The 26,440-nt window shown below is 40.9% G+C and overlaps 1 protein-coding gene across 1 annotated transcript in view; it reads right to left on the reverse strand.

Annotated features, from left to right (window-relative positions):
- Positions 1-12,752: 12,752 nt before the first annotated feature.
- COMMD1 (copper metabolism domain containing 1) overlaps positions 12,753-26,440 on the reverse strand; it is a 114,670-nt gene continuing 100,982 nt past the window's right edge. The window contains exon 3 of the mRNA XM_038394824.2: positions 12,753-13,012. Within this exon, the coding sequence (XP_038250752.1) occupies positions 12,905-13,012 (108 nt within the window). The 3' untranslated portion in view covers positions 12,753-12,904. The remainder of the gene's footprint in view (positions 13,013-26,440) is intronic.

Consider the following 26,440-nt stretch of genomic DNA (forward strand, 5'->3'; position numbering starts at 1 on the left):
CAAAATGGGAAATGACTGCCTAGGAAGGAGTAGTGCGGAAAGGGATCTGGGGGTCATAGTGGATCACAAACTAAATATGAGTCAACAGTGTAACGCTGTTTCAAAAAAAGCAAACATCATTGTGGGATGTATTAGCAGGAGTGTTGTAAGCAAGACACGAGAAGTAATTCTTCCACTCTGCTCCACACTGATTAGGCCTCAACCGGAGTAGTGTGTCCAATTCTGGGTGCCACATTTCAGGAAAGATGTGGACAAATTGGAGAAAGTCCAGAGAAGAGCAACCAAAATGATTAAAGGTCTAGAAAACATGACCTATGAGGGAAAATTGAAAAAATTGGGTCTCTTTAGTCTGGAGAAGAGAAGACTGAGAGGGGACATGATAACAGTTTTCAAGTACATAAAAGGTTGTTACAAGGAGGAGGGAGAAAAATTGTTCTTCTTAATCTCAGAGGATAGGACAAAGCAATGAATGGGCTTAAATTGCAGCAAGGGCGGTTTAGGTTGGACATTAGGAAAAACTTCCTAACTGTCAGAGTGGTTAAGCACTGGCATAAATTGTCTAGGGAGGTTGTGGAATCTCCATCATTGGGGATTTTTAAGAGCAGGTTGGACAAACACCTGTCGGGGATGGTCTAGAGACAATACTTAGTCCTGCCTTGAGTGCAGGGGACTGGACTAGACGAGCTCTCAAGGTCCCTTCCAGTTCTATGATTATGTTTTTGACTCCAGCACTGTCCAGCCAGTCCTTACAGTCCAGCACGGGTGTGCCTGATGCAGGGGAAGGAACCTCTGGTAAGTATGCAGGTTGCTTTGAAATTACGGGGATGGAACTCCCGAAGTAGCAGGACAAATCTGTTGATTTGCTTTTTTTTTTAACTGATGCTAGAAGGGATAGTGAAACAACCTATAGAGGTGGAGTTGCCATCTGCTTCTCATCCCACTCTAGAGTTAGGCAGAGGGGGGCCTCATGGAACACTGTTTATGTGCACCAGGATGTCCCGTGAATCCTCCATAGAGATCTTGAGGAAGCTTTTGTGCACGTAGATTGCAATTCTCTGCCAAAAGTTTCTGGGGAGGGCTGTCTCCATCCGTCTCAAAACCTCTTTGTAGACAGTGCTATGTTAGTAGGGGAGCTTTTCCCACCAACATAGCTACCGCCTCTCGGGAAGGTGGAGTTACCAAGTCTACGGGAGAGCTCGCCCCTGTTGGCTTAGAGCGTCTTGCTTCGAAGCGCTACAGCGACACCGATGCATGTTTGTAATGTAGACCTAATACCTCCTTAAATACTCGGTAAAATTCAGCGGGAAAGCTCTCCACTCCTGTGCTTTTGCCACTTTTCATACTTGCTATTGCTGCTAACATTTCTTCTTCAGTACTTATCTAAAGTTTCTTTGTCAGTTCTGTTTATTGCTGGCAAGCTGCTACTTTGGGTATTTTTGAATAACTTTAAAGCTTGGAGTATCTGAAGTACAGATGTTTTTATAATAAGCAGCAAAAGTAGCACATCTTTCATTAGGGTGTGTAACTATCTTTGGTTAATTGTTTTTAATTGGTGGAATATTACATTGCTCTTGAATCCCTTTAAACTTTTGAGCCACAAGTTTTTTCATAAAACATCTGCTCTAACTATCTCAGGGCTTTTTCAGTGGCATCTGTCATCAACATATTCAGTTTTCCCCTACTATTAGTTAATTGTTGATATTCTTATTTTGAACCTGTGGTTTGATCAGTGTGCTGTATCTTTTTTATCTCCTGTTCTAGTTTTATTTTTCCTGCGCTTTTTCTTTTTTCAGCGGAGAGGCTCTGCTTATCAACTGATCCCTGAATGCTACTTTACCTGCCTCCCAGAGAAGACCTTCTTTCATATTGGCCACATCATTTATCTGAAAGTACTGAACGCGGTCCTCTGTAATTGCTGCAACTGATCATTGTCCTGGAGAAGCAAGCAGTTCATTTTCCATAAGTAAACTTTGGGACCCATCCCAACTATCAATTATTACTTCCACTGGTGCATGATCTAACCCTGTAATGGTACCAATTTTTGCAGATCTTATTGGCTTCATTAAGGATTTAGAGAGTAACTTTAAATGTATTCTAGTATATAACTGATAAGGGTGTGAATAAAAGTGTAATCCCCTTCCCTTAGGTAAAATTCTTTCCAACAGTCCGAGAGATTCAATTGCTGGCACATAAAAGTCAATATTACACCTGCTTCCCTATCCACCTTGTTGGTTTTAGCTGATCTGCCCCAGTAAGAAATCTGTCTCTCCTCCAAATATAATTTCCCCTTCTTCAAAGTATTGTAGTGTTTTAAAGAAATCCTTAAAAAAGTTCTTTGCTGTTAATCAGCAGCATACGCTGTGCCCACGGTTAGTAATACCCGAGCAATTGTGTCCTTCAGTAAGATGAACTGTCCCCCTTATTCTTCAATTGATTTTTAATCTGCAAAATTACGTTTACTAAATATTATGCCCACTCATTTCTTTTCTTTGGCTGATGCAAAAAAAATGTCTGCTGAGACCACTTACCTTTATGCCCATAATTTGCTCTTCCTGAAAGTGAATTTCTTGAAATAAATTATTCTGTGTGTGGCTGGTTTTTTTTTTTAAGTTCTGCCAGGCTTTTTTCCTTTAAATTACATTATTTAGCCCATGGATATTCAAATATATTTAAGAGGAAGAGCCACTGAGAATAACTACTTATCTTATTAAAAAACTTGAAATTATTGTGATATTTTTAGCTGTTTGATCCCTTGTGTGGCCAGTGTCTCTCCATACTAATCATGTTGCATTCACAGTTGTGTGCCTGAACATGGCTTGGTTTCTGTTTGTAAACTTCCCTGTTTCTTGCATTAATTCCGCATGTCTCTCCAGTCCTCAAATCCCTCCCCTCTCTTACAGTCCTCTTACTTTAAATCCCCAAATTAAAATACTAACATAGCATATAAATCATTCCCCAAACAACTGTGCTTTGCTGAAATTTAAACTGCCCCCAGCAAATACCGTTTATCTTGGCATAATTTATGTGGTCAGGGATGTGAAGAAACCATCCGTCTGAGTGACATATGTTACACTGACATAAGTGCTGGGTGGTCAGTGCTATGTCCTGCCAGCATAGCTACCGTCGCTCTAGGAGGTGGTTTTATTATGCTGATGGGAGAGCTCTCTCCCCGTTGGCATAGAGTGTCTTCAAGTGCCACAGCTCTATTTTTAAATTGAGTTTGTAATCAATTATTGGCCCGTTTTGCTCTAAACACAGTTTGTGCCCACACACAATATGGATGATAGTTAACTGCCTTAGCAACTAACTATATGCTATTTTCACTGGGGACCTAGGTTGGTTCAAGTTTGCCTTCCTGTAACCAAGACATAACCACTTGTTTTGCTGTGTAGATGGGACTCTCTAACATTGAGTGAATAGCCTGTTTGGCTGGTTCTCCTTCTTTCCAGTTCCGTGTCTGGTAGAAAATCTCAGAATCTCCATCTGGTTGCTGGTAACTCTGGTTTTGGCTACACTGGGAAAATTAGAGCCTTGTCTGCGCAAGGACAAAAGGTGTATTTGTAACACATTAGCTAACGTGTTAACTAACATATGTTAAAACCCTCGTATAGACAAGGCAATTGTAGTTTTAACATGTGTTAGCTGGTAGCGGTAGTTTACCTCATCCAGCTAACACATGTTCAAATTACAACTGCCTTACCTATACAAGGATTTTAACATGTTTGTTAAAATGTGTTAGTTAATATGTTAAAACACACTTTCTTTCCTAATGCAGATGTGCCCCCGGTGTGTTTAAAAAATCATTTTAACTCACACATTTTAATTGAGAGAGACAAGCTGGTTGAGGTAATATCTTTTATTGGACCAACTTCTGTTGGTGAAAGAGACACGCCTTCAAGCTCCACAGAGTCCTGCTTCAGCTCATCCAATTTTTATTGGTTGGTCCAATAAATAAATAATAATCATAAAATAAAATAATAAAAGATATTACCTCGTCAACCTTGTGTTTTAATTAACACACTGCTAAACACCACTTAGCACCTAGTGTAGTCAAAGACATTCATGTTTAACAACGTAATATCCAGTTTTGATTAATCTAAGGCAGGGGTTCTCAAACTTCATTGCACCGTGACCCCCTTCTGACAACAAAAATTATTTCACGATCCCAGAAGGGGGACTGAAGCCTGAGCCCACCCAAGCCTACTGCCCCAAGTGTGTGGGGGAGGCAAAGCCTGAGCCCAACCGCTCTGGGCGGGGGTGGGGTGGGGGCAAAGCTGAAGCTCCAGGGCTTCAGCCCCAGGCAGGGAGCCTGTAACCAGAGCCGTCGCCCAGGGCTTGAGCTTTGGCCCCGGACCCCAGCAAGTCAAAGCCAGCCCTGGCAACCCCATTAAAACAGGGTCCTGACTCACTTTGGGGTCCCCACCCTCAGTTTGAGAACTGCTGATCAAGGGACTACAGCCAGGTTAAGCATTTTTAAATACTGTTTTAGTCTACTGTAGGTGCTAGGTTATGTTTAACAATGTGTTAATTAAAATGTTTGCAGTTTTGTAGCCAAGTTGGTCCTAGGATATATGAACATGCAAGTTAACGTATCTCCTAACACACCTCATTTTTGCACTGTATACAACGATAGAATGTTAAGGTTATTACATAAGATAACAGTAGTCAGACATCAACACAGAAACTTCATCTTTGCGTAAACACAGACAGTTAAGTATGTCAAATATGTCAGCTCATTGTTAAAATATTTCCTAACACACCCTGTCACAGGAAAGCGTCAGGATTGAATTTCTGACTGGTTTTTCAACCAATCTCTTAGTGCTGCTTTTTGCATTATTTTGTGAATAATCTAATATTTTGAAAGAAATGGATCTTAGCAGGAGCTTTTCCAATCAGAAGAGTTATTGCCTAAGGAAATACTTCTTCAAACAATGCACAGTCAACTGGTGGAACACGTTGCCAGGGGATGTTGTGAAGGTCAAAAGTACAACTGGGTTCAAAAAAGAATTACATAAATGCATGGAGGACAGCTCCATCAATGGCTATTAGCCAAGATGGTCAAAGATGTAACCCCATGCTCTGGGTGTCCCTAAGTCTCTGCCTGCCAGATGCTGGGACTGGACAACAGGGGATGAATCACTCAATAATTGCCCTTTCTGTTCATTCCCTCTCAAGCACGTTGCATTCGCTACTCTCAGAAGACAGGATACTGGGCTAGATGAACCCAGAATGGTCATTCTTATGATCTTATGACTATTTTCCTAATTGCAAACCACATGAAAAATAATCTGTTGAAAGAGTTCCCAGCTACTGCTAAAAAGGATCTGAGCCTTGTCATCACCACATGATATCGCTATCTTTAAAGGCTATCTTTGTAAACTACTGTAACTCTTTTCAGCTAAACTGAGCTCCTTTTTGTAAATATTTGGAATAAATTGAATCAACTGTTGAAATGTCTGAAAGGAGCAAGAAGGAAGGAAAAATTTAGGAAAGAAAAACAAAATTGAGAGATCACGTAACACTAAAATCAGATGTAAAATACATGCTAGCTACATTTCTAGTTATCAAAAAAGGATTGTTTTTCATTCTAGAAAAAGTATCTCCAAATAGTAAAATTGGAGTAAAAATTACACATTAAAGATAGAGCAGCATTATCCATCCTCTGTTAACTGCTTCAAAATTTTAAAGGGGCAAGATTCCTCTTTCCACTAGCAGAATGAGCTGAAGATGTTACTCCTCAGAAAATATAATAAAAAATGTGTTAAGCAAATGGCCAGAGAAAGGACTCTCCTCATGAACACATGGTAAACAAATACATCAAGAGACATCACAAAGATTGAGGAATTGGATTCTGGCGTGTGTGTAGGAGAATACTTTGTTAATATATGAACCTATTTATCCAAAAGTAAAACACAAATAAGAGACTCCATCAGTCTCTTATTCCAGTAAGAACCCAAATGAAATTTCCAGTTCTACATTAGCAAAATGATCTACAACAAAGACAGAGAAAACCTATGGAAAAGCGGAATCTTAGATGAGGCCAAATAACGTGAACAATGGGAACAGCTATGGAGTAAATCAAAATCAACCTAAGGTACTTACTTGCTCTGTTATTTAACATGCTCCAAAGCTTTATAAAATATATGGTACATGCTTGGCTCGTTTTTTTCAGAAAATTTTGGCACAGCTGGGTTTTTATAGACAAACGGTGGGGAAAATACTCCAAATATTGAGCAATTCCAAGAGCAAATAGCCCAAGAAAAAGAAATTCTCATTGAAAGAACTATCATCACAGAGCCATGAAATAGGTTTCAGAGTAGCAGCCGTGTTAGTCTGTATTCGCAAAAAGAAAAGGAGTACCGGTGGCACCTTAGAGACTAACAAATTTATTAGAGCATAAGCTTTCGTGAGCTGTAGCTCACGAAAGCTTATGCTCTAATAAATTTGTTAGTCTCTAAGGTGCCACCGGTACTCCTTTTCTTTTAGAGCCATGAAATGAATCCCTTTGGTTTGCCAATTCATTTCTATGAGGTTTGGCTGCCATTTATAAACTTTATACGAAAGAAACAAACAACCGGGATTGGAAAGAATTAAGCGACTACTTTTAATATATTCAGCATCAAAACTACATAGTAAAGAGACTATGGACTAGATTCTCCTCTCACTTACAGTGGTGTAAATGAGTAGTAACTCCACTGAGGTCAAACTGGAGTTACTTACATCAGCATAAAACTGGTGTAAAGGAAAGCAGATGCAGGCCCTAAATAAATCGCTTGAAACCACTGAAACCTAAGAAAAGAAACAAGACAAAGGAACACACCAGTTAACTGTGTATTTTATTTTATAGTAATTCCTGGTACAATTGGGAAGAAAAATGTTAGAAGAGGATTTGTAAGAATAGTGACAAATACAGCTATACCATTCTGTCAAACCTGAGCTCTGCTCAAGAATCAAGGAGCTGTAACTCTCTCCCTGATGGATCTACCTCTCTCTTATAATGACTGGATCTTGGGGCAAGAGAGAATCTGTCCCTAATTTTCTTATTTACACCATCATATCTTTTTATTTAATTGGCTAAAACAAATGCACAGGAAAATTAATGCAATCAGATTAAATTCATAAAGATTTTATCCTGTATAGTTCAGGTACTTTAATGGTCGGTCTCTCTCTCAGCTGCGTTATGCCAAATTCATCCCTGGTGCAACTCCACTGACTATACCAAGCAATAATTTGGCCCCTTAGGTCAAACCATGATGTTTTCCCTCCTGTATTAACAAATCATTTTTGTTATGCTGAACTATGTTTATAATGATTTCTGAGAATCTGAGCCAGATTTATGTGAAACTATAAACATTTCTTAAAATGTCAAAATCAATTCAATAATCTGACAAATCCACCAGATAGGTGGTAGTGATGCAAACCATCAGGTGTCCTGTTTGTGAAAGTGTTCCACATATTCCAATAGAGGCACAAAAACCATTGGGTCAGCTGTCTGGTTTGTTTAATTCTCGGTCAAATTTTCAAACTATTTCATCGGAATGAGTTATTTACCCACAATGTGATCTTTGCTCCCTAGATATACTATTCGCATTGGATAGTGTTTGCAGAAGTGCCTAAGAGACTTTCAAAGGCATTTAGGTGCCTAGAGATGCAGACAGGCACTTCTGAAAATCCTACAAGGCACCTATCTCCCACTGATTTCAGTTGAAGGTCAATGGCACTTAGGCTCTGTAGTCATTCAGTTACTCTTGAAAATTTTGCCCATTATCTAGGTGTATTAAAATTCTATTTCAAATCCTGAACCAAAAGAGTTAAAGCCAGACTTCCATTTAGTTTCACCTAAATCAGGTTAAACCTAAGCTCACTTTTATAGAGGAAACCACCTGATCTGCAACCACCCACGTTAACCTAGCATTAAAGCACTCAGGTGAAGTACAAAGTTTACTACCAATGGCAAATCCCACAGAATGGGACAGTTTTTTCCTTTCCAGTCACACCCCTGCAACCTCATTGAAGGCCAGACAGAATTTGGCTCAATATGTGCGAAGTATTTCTCACATCTGCTAGATAATTTACAACTCCCTGGAAGAGGAAAATAAAAGCATTAGATTAGAGAGAGACAATAAACACTAGGGAGAAAGTTGCTGAAGTCCATGGAAACGTGCCCCCTTTTAGCTTCCCAAGTTCTTCCTGGAAAGCACCCAATTATTTCATAAATGACCCCAGTGTTTTGGGGCTTTTTGCCTCAGTAACCGTGTCTGGTTGGCCATTTCACATATTTATTATTCTTTTCATGAAATAATACTTTCTGACATCTGTTCTAAGTTTGTTTCTCTTTAATTTCCATTTATATCACATTTTCCTATCCTCTGTGCATGTTAAAATAAAACTATTACTACGCTTGACATGATGGAAGTTATTTAAGATTGTGAGCGTTAACTGACCCATCTATTTTTTTTTTAAATAAAACCTTGTTTAAAATGTATTAGGTCATTTTAATGAACTTTCATTAGCTCAGAGAATCAGCACTGAGTCCCTGGTTCAAATCCAGTGCATGTTGATTATGATCAAAGCCATCGCTAGTAGCTGGCCATCAGGAGGCCTGTGTGAGAAATGTGTTTGGGGGTTACAGGCCAGTGGCTCTCTAATAGGTGTCCAGTGTTGCCAGCTTCAATCACTGAAAACTCACAAGTCAGGCCCCAAACAATAAAGAGATTGTCTTAAAAATCATGAAAGAAAATATTAAAGTCTGTGTTCTTTTTATTTGCCTTCTGCTTTTTGACGCTTCAGGGTGCACTCAGGACATCTTCTCCACAATCATGAGGGCAAGAAATTTACCAGATTAAAAAAAAAATTAAAAAAATGAAAGCTGAGATTACCATGTAATCACTTGACTCCTGGAGCTGGGTCTTTAAGATCACCACCAAATGTTGTAAGACTTGTATTAAAACTATGAGTAGGCAACACGGGGAGTACCTGTCACAGCTAACATCCTCCACAAATAGCACTAACAGGCAACTTTGCTGGCCATTTCTGCAGAGGCCAAGGGCTGAATTAGCCTGGAGACAAGATAGACTCTTAGTGATAGAAAAGATCCTTCCAGAATGGGTATAGGCACATTATCCAGGATCCGTAAGGAAGCACGTCTTGCTGCTGATGCCCAGACTAGCATAACCTCCAGATTTGCTCTGTCATCTCCACCTTTTCTCGTGAGTTGCCAGAGTATTCAAGAGTCTTCAGGTCCCACCCACAAGTGGAGTCCCTCTTCTAGCTGCTGGTGAGACGTGAGGAAGCATACTGTTAGAACTCCTCTATCTGGCTTCTCAGTGTTACCCTGGGTGTCCTGCTTCCACTTCACTCTCCTTGTTTCCTTGCAGGCTGAGGACCCTGAGGAAGCAGTAAACAACACACTGCATTGGCAAGACAGAGTCAGATCAAGTGATGGTGGCAGAAGGAGATTCCACCTTTGGTCAGTTGTTCTTTCTCGGGAGGAGTCTTCTACCCAGGGCATGGAGGTTGCAAAACTGAGAATGAGTGGCAAAGTATAGCTTCTGCTCGGACTCTCATGGGCGGAGAAACAGAGAAGTGGCAAAGACCCAAGAAGTGGTAAGAAGGGACCTGAGAACTCAAGATGGAAAATGGATACAGGAGGATGTAAAGTCCTTACACAGGAGGGTGAGAAATCAGGAGAAGGGGCAGCTCTTGAGAGGAGTAGTGTTGGAAGAGGAGGACAGAAGGGGGAGATGGGCCCCAAAGAGGGTGGTGTGGGTTAACCAGGGAGCTGCATTTATATTCTGATTGGGTGGGCAAGAAATCCTGCCCTTTCCCCATTCTGAGAAGGGAGAAGTTGAGTTTCTAAGTGCAGTCAATCTGGCATCTTCACAAGCACTAAATTCACTTGCAGACACAATGAAATGCACTTCAATTATGGCACTACTGTATTGTATGTTATCATCACTATTTCAGTACTAACACTTAATACAGTTTTAGCTCTATCTATTTCTTACAAAGCTAAAATAAATTGAAAGAATCAATGCAAGCTTTATCCTTAATATGTATAAATTTTTTGCCAGTAAGAAGAAGAAAAGCAAAATAGTCTCTACTGAGCAGCGCAATGGAAGTGACCAGGCAGAGCTGCAAGAGAAGGAGGGGCTTCATTCACAAAGGGACATTTTAGGGACCTGACCACCCAGCACAATTCCCCATCCTGAATTTAGGCACCCAGGATTGAGAAGGAAAAAAGAGGTGCCTAAGAAAGGAATGCACAAAAGCCAGCGGATGAGCAAGGAGCCCCTAAGCTAGCCAATAGGAAATGAGGAGGAGAGCGGTAGATCTTAAGCCCCATCCCCAAAGGCACTCAAGTCCAGGTCGGAGGGAGGTGCCTAGCTCCATTGGAGATTCACAGCCATGAACCTCTCCTGGAGTTAGGCGCCTAAGCCAGGTCAGTGCTTTTTCAACAAAACCGTTGGCAGAGTAGGTGGTGCAGATACCCCCTTACAACTTTTAGCCCACAATTTAGAGCATTTGAATGGGTTGTAGGAGACCTGTCGTGGAGCAGTGATTTGAAGTTGGGTCTCCTACATCTCAGGAAAATATCCTAATTGCTGGGCTCTGGGCTAGTGTGGGGGCAGATGTCATGCAATGTCTCCTGTTCAAGCTATTCCACTTTTTATCAATGATGAAATAGTTACTGGAACAGGGACTTGAGTCTCCCTCCTCCCAACGGGGTGCGCTAACCACCAACCTACAGAGTCATTCTCGCGCTCTCTCACTGCCCCAGTGACTACTTAATTATTTAAACACACTGAGTGTTACTGAAATATACGTTTTAGATAAATAACCATATCTACATACAGACACACATGTACCTGTGTTTTGGAATTTCAGGGCTTCACATTCCATGCCTTCATCCTGGCCCCAAAGCTATGTACAGAGACAGAGTTTTTATTAGGATGAGTTAGTTTATCTGAGGTGAGGTTTATTTTTATTGCACTTAGTTTTGCCATCTTTTCCAACGCTATCCCGCCTTTTTCCACGGGTCACCATCATAGCACCTCCCCGATGTTCTTCAGTACAGTAGCAAAGAGTAAAGGCTGGGAAATCTCCATGCCAAATCTTTAGGAGCAATGGATCTAGTCCATGTCTGTGGAGTTTGGATCACGGCAGCCCCATATCAGAAAAAGGGCTCACATCCCATTTCTGGAAACGTGGTATGAATACTGCTGAATTAACTGAACAGCCTGTTGGTGGGCCAGCGAAAAGGGAGGAAGGGGGTTGGAATGATTAGGATTTGGTTAAACTAAGCACACTAAAAATAAACCTCTATTCAAATGATAGCAGTAGAAAAAACTCTGTGCTTGTATAGAGCCTCAGGGTCATGTGGTGCCAAACACACCAAATTCAAAACAAGTATACACACATTGTTACAGTCTGGATACAAACAAAGGGACATAAGGGCCAACTTCCATTGACTTCAGTGGGAATAAAATGGGCCCTACATTTACAGATCAATAAAAATTAAATACAAGTGTTCCTTTGATCCATATACTTCTGACTAGACAGGGCACTACAGGTGTTAACAGTAATGAGAAAATTATTCCTATGTAGTGAATCTTGACAGCATTTGATTGTTTAATTTCTGTATACAATGGAAGCTACTGAAATGAATCATGGTTAAGTGACTGTGGGCCACATCCACCCCTGGTTTAGGCCTATAAAAGGACTCAGTACTCTGCAGGATCAGATTCTTTGCGGGCAAATATATGTTAGAAGCCATTTGGTGCGTGGTAAATCTGTTACATTGCAAAGAGGTCTTTATCAGTGACTGGATGATTATTTCCTATCTAGATTTTTGCTACAATATTTATAGCCTGCTTGAGAGAGAGAGGGGTCAACATGATGTGTACCAGGAGAGTTCTTCTCTGTGCTTTGGAATGGCTGATGGGTTTGCTTCCCTTACAGAGTTACTGCATGCATCCGATGAAGTGAGCTGTAGCTCACGAAAGCTTATGCTCAAATAAATTTGTTAGTCTCTAAGGTGCCACAAGTACTCCTTTTCTTTTTGCGGATACAGACTAACACGGCTGTTACTCTGAAACCTTACAGAGTTGGATGACTGTTTTCAGTAATGTACGACATGTATGTGCTACTGAACTACTTAAATAGATTCTTTTATAAGTTTCAGGGTGTGATGGGAGCAGGTGTACTAATCAGTGTCTATCCAGAGCTTCAGGTATCTGCATTTGACTGTCTACTAAACTTCATTAGCAGAAATTTCCTCATTCAGTTTCTCCTTTGTTTTTCTCTACCTCTGGCAGTTAAACCTCTCGTCTCACCTATTCTTAGTTGGTTGAAGTCGTATTACTTTTTATACCTAGTGCACAACCATAACAGACTTTGACTGAGACCACAGTTTGCCCCCTTAGGTTCCAATGAGAAAGGGGAAGAATCAGAGAGGGTCTTTAACTTTATAAGGAAAAATCTGATCAGCCGTTAGATTGTCTGTCTATCTTTTTCCCCTGCCACAGGGCCATCCAGTTTCCCATGGATACTGACTGCAGCCCAGCATTTGTCTCAAGTCAGAGTAGTCAGAAGATGAGTCGACAAATCATTAAGAAGCATGAAAAGGAAAGCCACACTACTCTAACATGTAGGGCTTGATTATGCACAGCCTTACTCAGCTGTTATGCACTTAAGCAAGTAGCCCCATTAAATCCAATGGGATTTCTTGTTTGAGTAAGTGCTCACAAGTCTCAGAGTGGCACAGCCGAGCTCACACTATTTTATTTTATGATCAAATATCAGTAGAATATTGGTAACAATTTCATATATAAAAATAGAAATTATTAACAAGTACTAAGGCCAGCTATGTTCTGAGTCACAATCTCTTTCTTTATCTTAACAGTCAGGTGGTCTGTGTCAGCGCCTTTATGCTCTCTTCAATCTCTGACAGTTTCTTCAGCATTTGATTCACCTTGGCCTCATCAAATTCCAAACACAGAAATTCAGATGCCTAGAAAATAAAAGGGGAAAGATGATATTTAATTAAGTAAGAAAACTGTTCTTGGTGAAGAAAAACTGTATAGGTCAGCATGGTTGCTGGAGAGGACATGGAATTTCATTGTGGGAGATCCCCACAATACTTGACTTCACTGAACAGTTATGCCCACAGACAATTAAGCAGCCGCACTGATTCGCTCTGAAAGGCCAGGTCACATCATTCACAAATATAGTTATTCTCAAGTGGGGGTATAAATCAGGACAAACAGAGTGGAAGGGATCTTGTCAGGGTCAGAGAGAATAAACAACACGAGAAAAAATAAAATGTTTCTAACCATGTGGAATTAGTTACTAAAAAATCAGCAGGCAAAAGACCTCATGAGATTTCTCTCCCATCAGTCCTACTCATCAATATATCTGAGTTGGATAAAGTTCCTTGTATAATTTGGAAGATAACATTTAGATATAGCAAGTGTACCTGGCTGCATTGTAAACGCAAGTCCAGGTGAAGCTGCACCAATAGTAGAGAAACACTGGGAAATAATGACAAAAATGCTAATGCAGACACAGCTACTCTCCCGTGTGACAGGGACGGCACACCAGACGCTAAGGTCAGAAATAAAACAAGAGTGAAAACAGAAATCATGGGGGTTGCACTTTTATATTACAAACCTCAGGTGTCTTGAATGCTCGATTTTGAAAAACAAAGCAAATCTTATATTCAAATACAGTAATAGCTTCTTATGCCATGAAGGGAGTGCTCTTTTTTGAGAAGAAAGATTGGAATATTCAGCCTTCCAGGCAATCTGACTCACTGAATATCCACGAGTTCTTTATATCAATATATGCATAGCACACAGTTTACTCAGAATGGAAGGGCAGCATCAACTCTTTTTTTTTTTTTTTTTATCAGTTAGACTAAAACCTCTACCATTACTTCAAAATACATTTGTTTCAACATTTAGTATTTTTCAGACTTAATTCTATGCACTTAACTGATTATTTAACAGGTAAGATTAAATCACCAGAAAAATGCAACTTGAAAAATTTCTGAAGTTGATTATCTAAATTTCAGAAAGGCATTACATGAATTTAAAACAAAGAACAGATTGTTTTTCATATGCACATGAAAGCAACTTCATTACTGGCTTTCTTTTTTTAATACAAGAATCTTTACTGGTATTTCAAGAAGAAAAAAACAAAAAGATAGAGACAAGTGCAAGCAAAAGAAAATATATACACAAAGAAGTTGCATGTACAAATCAGGGACAATTTGCACACACATTTATGGTAAATGCAATTGTGCACTTGAATTTTTGAAAATCAGACTCTAAAATTTTAAAGTGTTACTTAACTCTACATTTATCGTGTGTCTTCCAAACCAAAACGCACACTAGCAAAAACCATTAGCAGAGTTCTATTTTAGAGAATTTGACTAAGCCATGCTACAGTCCTGGGGTGAAATCCTAGCCCCCTGAACTCACTGGCAAAACTCTCATTGACTTCAGTGGGCCTGGGATTTCACTTTTTAAAGAACAGAACCACAGTTATGTAATTAGAGCTTCACTGAACACTACTGATATTAATAGGTGTCCACACAGATGCAAAAGGTCTGTCTGTGCAGATCCAACTGTGGATCAGGTCCTAGGCCTGTAACACATCTCATTTACATGGTCAGCGTGAGGAACCGAGCCCATGGTTCCTGTATCAAGGAGCTCAGTCTAAAAGGCAAACAAAGGAGGAGACCCACAAGATGCTGATAGCTTGGAATAATGGGGCAGTGATGGCTTTATCTTAACGAGGGCTAGCATGCCTATGCCTGCTGGAAGTGATGTGAAGGAGAAAGTATGCACAGTAAATGTACATTTACTAGATTACCTAGATTTTTTGTACATACTTTTATTACTGTATTGTAAACGGTTGGAGCTACCAAATGGATGCAATCTCCCCCTTGTAGTATGATAAAGAACCATCCAGCATAGGTTCCATGATGTAGTCATTACAGTAGTGCATTGAAAGGTGACATGCAAATAGGACAAAAGAAGTTGGGCCCTTTTGACTTTACTATGATATATAAAGGTGGGCCACCTCTCTTTTTAAATAATATTTGTTAGAAACAGATGTAGTTAAATTTAAGCTATTTAGACCTTGTCCACATAGAAAAGATTTCTCAGTAAAACCTAAGGTATGAATTTAAATGGATACAATTATGCCAACATAACCACCCTCCTCTCCCCTCCCTTTGTGATGACAAACTTATTCCAGTGTTAGAATGCGTTTTTTCAGTTTAGGTTTTATCACTTGGAAAAGAAGTTTAAGTTAGCTGAAAAAAAGTAATCTCTTACATCAGAATAAGTGTCTACACGGTGTAACTATACCAGTGTAACTATAGCTAGTATATCTACTAAAACTTTCTCATGTAGATAAGGACTTAGTTAAATCAGAACAATTTTTTTGTGTAGACAAGGCCTGAACCCCGAGCAATTGAGAGGAGCAGGGTTTTTAAAATCAGTCTGGTGTTGGTTTTTGGTTGTGTTTTTAATAGAAAACCTATTTAACTCAAATTCTTGACAACCATTGAGGAAAAATAGCTTTCTTTGGGAAAGACTCAATCCTCATCCCTTCATTTGAGAATTAAGAAAATTGTACTTCAATTATTTAATGCCCTAGTGAGTCCTTTAGTAAAGAATGGGAGAGCAAATTAGATATCCCGGATATTTCTCAGGTAAAACAAGGAACAGAAAAAAAAGTAGTTTTGTATATATTTTACATATAAAGCATAGTTAAGGATGTCTTAAGAAGCTCAGAGGCATGGCTAAAGTTGATTATTAGGCCTGTGAGACAGAGGCCTGGATTTCAACTGAGGTCTTAAACTCATTGCTGGCCTGTGCCAGCTGGTTCAGGCTAAGGCGAGGTTTAATTGCGTGTAGACATTTGGGCTGAGGCTGGTGCTCTAGCTCTAGGTGCGAGGGTCCCAAAGCTTGGGCTGCAGTCCAAGCCTGAACGTCTACACCAGGGGTCGGCAACCTTTCAGAAGTGGTGTGCCAAGTCTTCGTTTATTCACTTTAATTTAAGGTTTTGCGTGCCAGTAATAGATTTTAACGTTTTTAGAAGGTCTCTCTCTATAAGTCTATATATTATATAACTAAACTATTGTCGTATGTAAAGTAAACAAGGTTTTCAAAATGTTTAAGAAGCTTCATTTAAAATTAAATTAAAATGCTGATCTTATGCCGCTGGCCCGCTCAGCCCGCTGCCAGCCTGGGCCATTCACCTAGGCCGGCAGCGGGCTGAGCGGGGCCTGCGGCCGGGACCCCAGCTGGCAAGGGACTGGCAGCCAGAATCCCAGACCAGCAGCAGGCTGAGTGAGGCCTTCGGCCAGGACCCCGGCTGGCAAGGGACCAGCAGCCAGAACCCCAGACCGGCAGAGGGCTGAGTGGGGACGGCAGCTGGGACCCCAGACCGGCTGGGCTGAGCGGCTCAGCCCATTGCCACTCAGCCCGCTGCCAGTCTGGGATCCCAGCCCTGCCCACATACAGCAGGTACCTACCTTCTCCCTGGTTCTAGCCCATTCTCTTCCTCTCTCTCGGCACTGAGCTGAGGGTAGGAGTGCACGGAGCACAGGGCTGGGGGTGAAGGAGCAGGCTGGGGGTTGAGGTGCAGGGTCTGGCCAGGAGCTAGAATAAGGGAGGGGGCTCAGGGTTGCGGCAGGAGGTTTGGGTGTGGAGTGCTTACGTGGGCAGCTCCCATTTGGTGCGAGGGGTGCAGGAGCTCCCGTTTGGTGCTCAGGATGGGGGTGGGAATGTGGGGGGGTGCAAGAGTCAGGGCAGGGGGCTGTAGGTGTGTGAGGAGGGTGCAAGAGTCAGGGCATGGGGTGTGGGGGGGGCTGGATATGTGTTGGGGTGCAGGGGTCAGGGCAGAGGGCTGGGTGTGTGTGAGGGGGGTACAAGGGTCAGGGCAGAGGGCTGGGGGGGTGGGCTAGGGTCTTGGGGATGCTCCCAGCCTCCTGCCTAGAGCGTCTCACGGCAGGGGGCTGGAGGGGATATGCCCCAATTCCAACCCCCTTCCCCAAGGCCCCGTCCCCACCTCGCCTCCTGCCCGGACTGCAGCTCTGCTTCTCCCCCTCTCTTGCAAGGGCCATCAGCTGATCGGTGGCAGGGAGAGGAGGAGGGGCAGGAATCCAGCATGCTGGGGGAAGAGGCGGGGGAGGGGGAACTTGCCTGCCCTGCAGCAGCAGCTGGAAGAACCAAACTTCTTCACTCTTCCCCCGCGGGGGCGGGTGGAGAAGAGCGGGCCGGAATGGGCAGGATTTTTAATGGCACGCTGCTGCCTGCCGGGGTCCCGGCCACTGGCCCCACTCAGCCTGCTGCCGGCCTTAAAAATTGGCTCATGTGCTGTCTTTGGCACACGTGCCATAGGTTGCCGACCCCGATCTACACTTTACAACTCAATTAAACAGCCCCTTAGCTCGAGCCCTGCAAGCCCAAGTCAGCTGGCGCAGGTCAGCTGTGGGTTTTTAATTGCAGTGTTGTCCTACCCAAAGTGTTACTGCGAGGCCATCAGGCAAGTCAGGTACAATCTTTGAACTCACACAGGGTTTTTGAAATTTAAAGCTAACTATTTATTTACAGAGCTTCTAAAAATGTTAAGACTCATAGAATTTAGGCCCTACCTACACTATAACTTTAAGCAGTAAAATGGTTGGCTCTACACATGGTCTGAGTCCACATATATCATGATTAATGCTCTCTATAGTAAGCATGACAGTTAGCCCCATTTAAGCCATATCAGTGGCCTGGCTGGCATGTAACTTGTTTCCTATAACTAGGTTTTAGCACTTATTTTTGTTGATAAGATTTCAACTGGTGCCTATGTAATTGTGTTAACTAGTCTTCTTTCTTACCCTATCTCTGGGATGTCCTACATTGCCTCATGCTGCTGTATGCATGTACTTTGGCTACGTCTGAGACAGTATAGGACAGCTGTCCATGTTTCCCCAGAATACACAGATACAAACACAGTTAGGCACCATGGTAAATGCGCAGATGCATATACTTGTGTTGTGAAAATAGCTGCTGTGTGGGCACAACTCAACCTTGTTTGTTGCAACCTGAACAGAGGAGAATGTCATGACCTGGTTTCCGAGGTCATTGCACTCTGTTTAGTACAAGTGATGTTTCACAGACTTTAATATGAATTATTGACTTGGCAAATGATGGAACTGATTTAGTTTCTTTAACTTCACCATATATTTTCTTCTTTTTGTCAATGTTTTTGGCAGACATTAGTATCTCTTTTGAAATGCTGGCTTGACTGGGATTTCTTTGAGACCTCACCCCTGGCGGCATAAGGTAAAAACTCAAATACAAAGTGTGACAGGAAAACCCACAAGCATCTTGTGGTTCTATGTTAGAGATTAAGAACAAGCATTAACTTTTGACCTTCCTATTGTGACAAAGTTTCTCCTCTACCTTGGTGGGTCTTGCGCTTATTGGCGGATTTGCTCTCCTTGGAGCTTCACAGCAGCCCTCATTTTGGCCATTTTCATGAACCGACAGTCCAGGTCAACTCCTCCTGACCAGGAGTTGGGAGGTTTGGGAGGAACCTGGGCCCGCCCTCTACTCCGGGTTCCAGCCCAGGGCCCTGTGGAATGCAGCTGTTTAGAGTGCCTCCTGGAACAGCTGTGCAACAGCTACAACTCCCTGGACTACTTCCCCATGGCCTCCTCCAAACACCTTCTTTATCCTCTCCATAGGACCTTCCTCCTGGTGTCTGATGATGCTTGTACTCCTCAGTCCTCCAACCATATACATTCGCACTCTCAGCTCCTAGTGCCTCTTGCTCTCCCAGCTCCTCACACACATACCACAAACTGAAGTGAGCTCCTTTTTAAACCCAGGTACCCTGATTAGCCTGCCTTAATTGATTCTAGCAGCTTCTTGATTGGCTGCAGGTGTTCTAATCAGCCTGTCAGTCTTAATTGTCTCCAGAAGGTTCCTGATTGTTCTGGAACCTTCCCTGTTACCTTACCCAGGGAAAAGGGACCTACTTAACCTGGGGCTAATATATCTGCCTTCTATCACTCTCCTGTAGCCATCTGGCCTGATCCTGTGACATATCCCCCCCCCCCCGCTCAACACTATGGGGTTGGGCAACTTGGGATGTCAGGCAGTGTACTCGTGACAAGCCATCTGCATTGCCATGGTGGCTTCCAGCCCGGTGTTGTATGGTGAATTGGAAAGGTTGTAGGGACAGGAACCATCTGGTCACCCTTGTGTTCTTCTCTTTATTTTGCTGCATCCACTGGAGAGGTGCATGGTTGGTCACAAGGGTAAACTGTCGTCCCAGAAGGTAATAACGTAGTGTTTCCATGGCCCATTTCACAGTTAGGCACTTCCTTTCAACCACAGCATACTTCTGCTCTCTCGGGAGGAGTTTCTTGCTGAGGTAGAGGATTGGATGTTCTTCATCTCTGACCATCTGCGACAGGACAGCTCCCAATCCTACTTCAAATGCATCTGTTTGTAAAATGAATTCTTTGTTGAAGTCTGGTGCTATAAGCACGGGGTTATTGCAGAGGGCTGTCCGTAGATCCATGAATGCTTTCTCTGCGGCATCTGTCCACTTCATCATGTCTGGACCCCGGACTTTTATCAGGTCTGTCAGGGGACTCACTCTGGTAGCAATATGGGGAATAAATCGTCAGTAGTACCCCACCACACCCAGGAATGCCCGGACTTGCTTTTTCTGATTCGGCCGGGGCCAATTTTGGATAGCCTCTAGTTTGTTTAGTTGGGGCTTGACCATGCCTAATAATCTTTTAATTGTGACATTCAAAAACCCTCGGGTAAAGTGCAATGCATTTCCATAATTCTTCATCCAACAGACACAATGAGTACAAACACTTGGTATTCAGAGCACCTCCAAGTTTCTCTTTATTATTTTGGCATTACATGAACTGAGACTCTCTTAAGCTAACAATTATTATGTCAGCACAGGAAAAAAGGTTCTCTCTCTTTAAGATTTTTTTTTTAAATTCTTTTAATGTAGAATCAATCATGTAATATCACAGATTAAATAGAAAAAATTGCAGAGGTTGGAGAAATTCCAGGAGAACGAGGCTATTGGGTATTGTGCACTAAATTTAATTTAACTGCTTTTATGTTATTAATGTATTGAAAATTTTCCACCTATCATTTTGAGCATTAAATGACAGATTTATGAGCATGCGTACACCCACTAATCTTCTCATGCTTGTACCTCTCAAAATGTCCCACACTAACTTTATAAGGGAAAATTTTGCTCTCATCAAAGTATTATAGGAAACTCTACTGTATCATAAAATAGACTTTAATCAGCACATCTAATTACAAAGAAAAAATATTTATTTAAATGTTATATAAAATAAAGAATTAAACAGAAAGCTGACATCTTAACAGTTTGATGCTGAAAAGTTAGCTGTTTGTTTGTTATGCTCTTTTTGAATCCATGACTATTTCATATGTGAGTTTATTATTATTTCCAGCCCTTGCCTTCTTCCTATTTTAGAAATCATATTTAACCTGTTGCTATTTCTTTTTTTTAAATACTTGCTCACTCCTATATAAAATTTTTACCCTAGGTGAATCCTTATGCCCTGCTACCAGAATAGTGGCCTCTTTCATCTATTCTCCCAATACCTTTCAATGAGGATTTCTTATACATTCTCCCAACTAAAGAAAAAAATGAAATCAAACCACAATGTGTAAATGGGAAGCCTGACACCAAACAAGTCATGTATGCATAATGTCTAAACTAGTTAATTATCTTGCATTTGTGATTATCCATCTTATGTTTCTTTTCATTACTGAAAAGGGACCTGAGTCATAACTACTGTGAATACCTGCTTCCAGATGTTGCCAGGACACTGTTAATTCATTATTGAGATTAGCTGAACCTCTGGATTAGCTGTTTTGGACAAAAATCATTAATGTCCTTTTCAAGAGCATAAAGCAGTAGTGTTAGTACATCAGAAATAGCATGAATAATAAGCCAGTCTTCTAGACATAGGATAATTATTCTGGATAATGGAAACAGTATAGTCAAAATGTATGATGGTGGCTCATACCAGAGTTTCAGATAATAGATATGTATAAACAAACAGAATGCCAATTAAATTCTCATATTAAAGTACCATTTGAAACCAACTTATTTTTAGTGTGAAAATTGTGTGTGGTCGCTATTGTTAGGTACAATATTACAGTATTTTTAAAAAATAGTAAATAAAGCATTGTTAGATTACAGCAATAATCTTTTATATCGGCATAATTGATAGATCATAAGAACAGCCATACTGGGTCAGACCAAAGGTCCATCTAGACCAGTATCCTGTCTTCCGACAGTGGCCATTGCCAGGTGCCCCAGACTGAATGAACAGAACAGGTAATCACCAAGTGATCAATCCTCTGTCACCCATTCCCAGCTTCTGGCAGAGGCTAATAGCAATTGATGGACCTATCCTCCATGAACTTATCTAGTTCTTTTTTGAAGATCACTTAAATTCTTGTTTGTTAAGCTTGCTTTCTTGGATCGACATGCCTACCTACTGATATACTCAATCAGTTGGCAGAATGGCTGAGTAAAATCACTTTCCAATGCTGCTTGGATGATTTATTTAAGTAAGTGTGGAAATTACGTCAAGTATAGAATCAAGATGCATTAAAACTAGAACTAGTCCTTTTTATGAATAAACCATTCAGTATCTATAAGAGAACTCCTTCTGGAGTATGACTTTTCTGTACAACAGATCATAAATACTGTTCTGTATTTTACATTCTACAACTTTTGCCTCAGATGGGAAAATGGGAGATGAGGTTATCACTGTTAAAATCCTGGGATCAAGGCTAGATTCTTTAAAAAACAATCTCTCTCTCTTTCTAGTACTTTGCATTTCAATAGCATCTTCCATCCAAGCAGCTCAAAGTGCTTTAAAGCATTAGGGTGAAATTCACCCATGCAGAGGACACACAAGAGCTTACGTGCAACTTAATTAGACCCCACTTTAGAATCGCAGTAAGGGCATAAGTGTTGACTTATGTTACTTAGGGTCTTGTGCAGGACCTCTGCAATGGGCTGAGTTTCACCCAATAATGAATTAATCCTTTGCAACACCCTTAAGTATTTATCTCATTTTACAGATGAGGAACTTGAGGCACAAAGAGATTAAGTGGAAGTCGTCAGATCTGTTTTGAATTTGCTAGTAATATGAACTAGGCTCGTGAAACCATGAATGACAAGGAATACTCTCCAACTGGGGAAAAAAAAAAAAAAGACCCAAATTCCGATATTCCTACTCATGTTGCGTAGTATCTTACTCCATGAGTAGTCCTGGCAACCAAAATGATTTAATTTTAACCACTCATGGAGTAACGTGGGAAAGGTATTAGAACATTGCCTTTAGTAGGAAACCACTTGAAGGTGTAGCAGGGCCCATCTGTAAAATAACACGTTATCTGAATTGAAAGTAGTATACATCTGTTACTTGAGACCTCTATGTAGCATTCTTACAGCTTTCTCTAGCACAGCATCTTCCAAGCAACAACCAACAATGAAAGCTTATCACTTGGCTTTTCATTTTCTCTCTATGCCAGGGTGTATTCCATTCAGTGGGAGATTCGGGTGCTTAGCAATTTTCAGGATCTGGGCCATAATTCTAACAAGCAGAAATTCGATAACCGAAAGACAGATTCATCACTAGTGTAGCTCAACGGAAGCTAATCAAGTTATACCAGGGATAAATTTGGCCACACTATTGTTGCTTAAATGTAATATAAACCTTTCTACACTCAGGTTAAAATACTACAACTACAATACTACTTTAACTATTTTCAAAGTAGCAGCCATGTTAGTCTGTATTCTCAAAAAAGAAAAGGAGTACTTGTGGCACCTTAGAGACTAACAAATTTATTTGAGCATAAGCTTTCATGAGCTACAGCATCCGATGAAGTGAGCTGTAGCTCACGAAAGCTTATGCTCAAATAAATTTGTTAGTCTCTAAGGTGCCACAAGTACTCCTTTTCTTTTTTACTTTAACTATGGCTCCAAATGCTGCAGTAACCCTAGTATGATCTGTTGTGTTTTGGACAGTTAACTGTACTTTATTTTTCAAAAAGCAATACTAAGGACTGAACTGTTTTCTTTTTCCTCACAATAGCAATGACAGAGGGGCCCAGTCTTCCTTTATGGTACCAGCACCGTGTGCTTCACTCAGGACATGTCAACATGGGGACACTCAGGAAAGAAGTGAATCAACTAAAGGTGTGAAGTCAATGAGTAAAGTGGTCTTCATTCAGTGTAACTGCTGTGAACTAAGGCCATTTTACTCCTGAATGAGAGCATCCACATGGGGCGAGGTGGAGTGGAACGTTAATATGCATGGACTTCACACCTTTAGTTGAGCCACCTTTAAGTTCCTGTGCAGACAAACCCTTACTATACTGGCCTAAAAGGGAAATAAATTCCAACAACATTAGCAGAACATAAAATGCTGACAAAATATCTTTACTCACTGAAAAATGTGTATGTTCCTATCAAAATACACCTAGAGTAGGCACAAAAATATCTTCCAGGTCAGTTACAATTGATGTGAATACGAACTCTGTATTATACACTACAGACTACTGTTATCTAGCAGAAACTTTAAGAAAATACAATCCTGTTCTGTGGTAGCTGAAAGATAATGCAGACATCATCACTATAGAATTAGCAGTTATACCCCCTTATCACTCACTGTCTGAATCCCAGGGTTATACATTAATGTTTAGGATAGAAACAGGCAATTCAATATCTCCTATTAGAGAGAAAGACTCAATACTTCCTCCTCTACAGCAGAGCACTAAAAAGAGCTAATGTAGATGAGAAGGAGGGGTGCACACAAGAAAGAGAGACCAGAGAAAAGAGGAGAAAACAGAAAAGGAGAGTTGCAGAAAATTACATCTTGCTAAACAGTGCACTCTATAAGTCACGGCCTGGCCTATAAAAAAAGACTAAATTCCAGTAAACAACTGAGGCAAAAGTAACAGGCAAAGGCTAGAATCAGTTTACCTAATGTAGGAAAAAATCAAATGGGAAGTAGATGTCATTAAAATACTTCTAGACTTCACCTATTTTTCAAGGATTTTTTGAGAAATCTAGAGATTGAGTGCCAGTGAGAGATCTGATCAATTCAGCTTCTGTCCTTGTCTTTCCTTATGCTTTCTCTCCTGCTCATATAATTCTGACTTTGCTGCAATGGTGGTCACAGGGCTTCACCTTAAGCAGCAAGCAAATCCTTTCCAAAACTAAGAGAGACTCCCATTTTATTAGGTTTCAGAGTAGCAGCCGTGTTAGTCTGTATTCATAAAAAAGAAAAGGAGTACTTGTGGCACCTTAGAGACTAACAAATTTGTTAGTCTCTAAGGTGCCACAAGTACTCCTTTTCTTTTTTTCCCATTTTACTAGTAGAAATAAGCCAGAATTGAAGGTTGCGGCCTGCTTTGGAAAGATATTATCACCATTGGTCTTACTCCAATAGCTTGCTTCAGATAACACTTTGGAATACAGCACCTTGAGCATGAAAAGCCCTGTATGGAACCACATTTCTTCCATTCCATGTTAGATTTCTCCTTTCTTCCTTGCCACACTCTTGCTAATTCCAAACATTAAATTTGGAGACTACAACAAATCATGATATTTTGATCCTCCCCGCCCCCACCCCCGGCCCTCTGCTAAACTTTAGGGGGAAGCCACCTGCCCCCAATTAGTGGATGAACATCTCAGAGTCAATATCGAAACTTGAATGCACACACAAAAATGCAACCTTCCTGTCCACTGAACGGAGGGGCACTTAATTTATGCTCTCTTATCCTCTAGATGTGGGACTTTCCATTCTATCCCTCAGCCTTGCTGGACTGGATAGAAAACTACCCCTCCATTCCCTCAGTCCTCTGTGCCCTGCCTACCATTATTCCCAAATCTTGTTTGTTTGTTTTTTTAAAAAGGGTTCTCATGAATTTCTGATTTCTGCCAGAGTGGTGTGAAGAAACCTTACTATGAATGAGAAATAGGTATTGTGTTTAGAGTCTGTTTTCCAGACCCTTTTTCATCTTTGTGCCCTGTAGCTCAAATAGCCAGCAGGGTTCAAGAAGTCTTAAAACAATTAAATATACTGTATTAGATGCCAGGTACACCAAGTACTGTACAAAACAGGCACTGTTGGCATTATAGACAGGCAGGGCTTTCACAACTAAATTAAATTTAATTTATTTGGAATGCCACTCCCTTTGGATCAATACATACATTTAAAAACTGAAGGGGATAAGCTATGTTTTTGGCAGAGCTTCAGCTTCCTGTTTTATTTCTTAATTACACTTTCTCCAGATGATGTTGGCTCCCCTCCCTCTGCCAGACTTCCCATTGCAGGTTCTCACAAGGATACTAAAGAATAGAAAGCACCACCTTCATTTATTGGCTGTCAGAGCAAAGGCTGCAAGGATATGTGAAGTCTCCTAAAAGTTTTCCATTGAGGGATATCGGATCCTAGAAGCATATTTCCTTCCTTGTTTACAATAAAGATATGTTACTGTGTTCCCTCCCATGCAAATCTGTACGCTTCTTTCTATTCCTGTTTGACATCTCTGTGTTGCTTTGTTTAATTTGTTGTTGTTGGGCTTTTTTAAAAACACACCTGCAAAGCTGAAGTGCCACAGCCAGCAGGTTTACCAACCGGTGCTTAATTTCTAAATATCCAGGTCATTTTCTATTTTCAGGTCTTGTAACATCCAGAATCTGCAATTTGGGGGTTGTCTACAGTAGGCTTTGGTTTTTTTCTATTTCCCACCATTGCTACTGCCAATTCAGCCTGGGTATGGCAGGATGGTCACCAGCATTTTAATCACCATATCATCTAATCCACCTCAGAGCAGATTTAAATCAAACAGTGGTTAAAATAAAATGTTAAAACTAGCACTGCTTTTTTTTTTTTTTTTAAAGATGAAGGGCAAATCTAAAATGAAAACCGAGCTAATCCCAGATATATATGCCATCTCCAGTGTAACCAGGCTGCGGGAGGCATTCAGTACAGAAATGTACATATCTTTTTAGAAATCAAATTTCAACTACTTTGAAATTCTCTGGCACTTTCATAGACCTCTACACAGAAAAGTTACACTGATTTAACTGATTTCGTTAACCACATCATGTGTGGACACTCAAACCAAGATGGGGCAATTTGTATGTGTAGTCAAGGCTTTAGACACCTAAACCCATATTTAAAGCTTTCATACACACAAAATTTGACTCACATCAATTATAGTGGCATAGCAATACAACCAGTAACCTGCACCAACTCCCCTAATATGGATGCAGTAATACCAGTATATGCCTGTGTTTATGTATTTATAGCAGTATAACTTACTTCTGTGTG

This window comes from Dermochelys coriacea, chromosome 3 (genome assembly GCF_009764565.3).
Source record: "Dermochelys coriacea isolate rDerCor1 chromosome 3, rDerCor1.pri.v4, whole genome shotgun sequence".
Classification (NCBI taxonomy): domain Eukaryota; kingdom Metazoa; phylum Chordata; order Testudines; family Dermochelyidae; genus Dermochelys; species Dermochelys coriacea.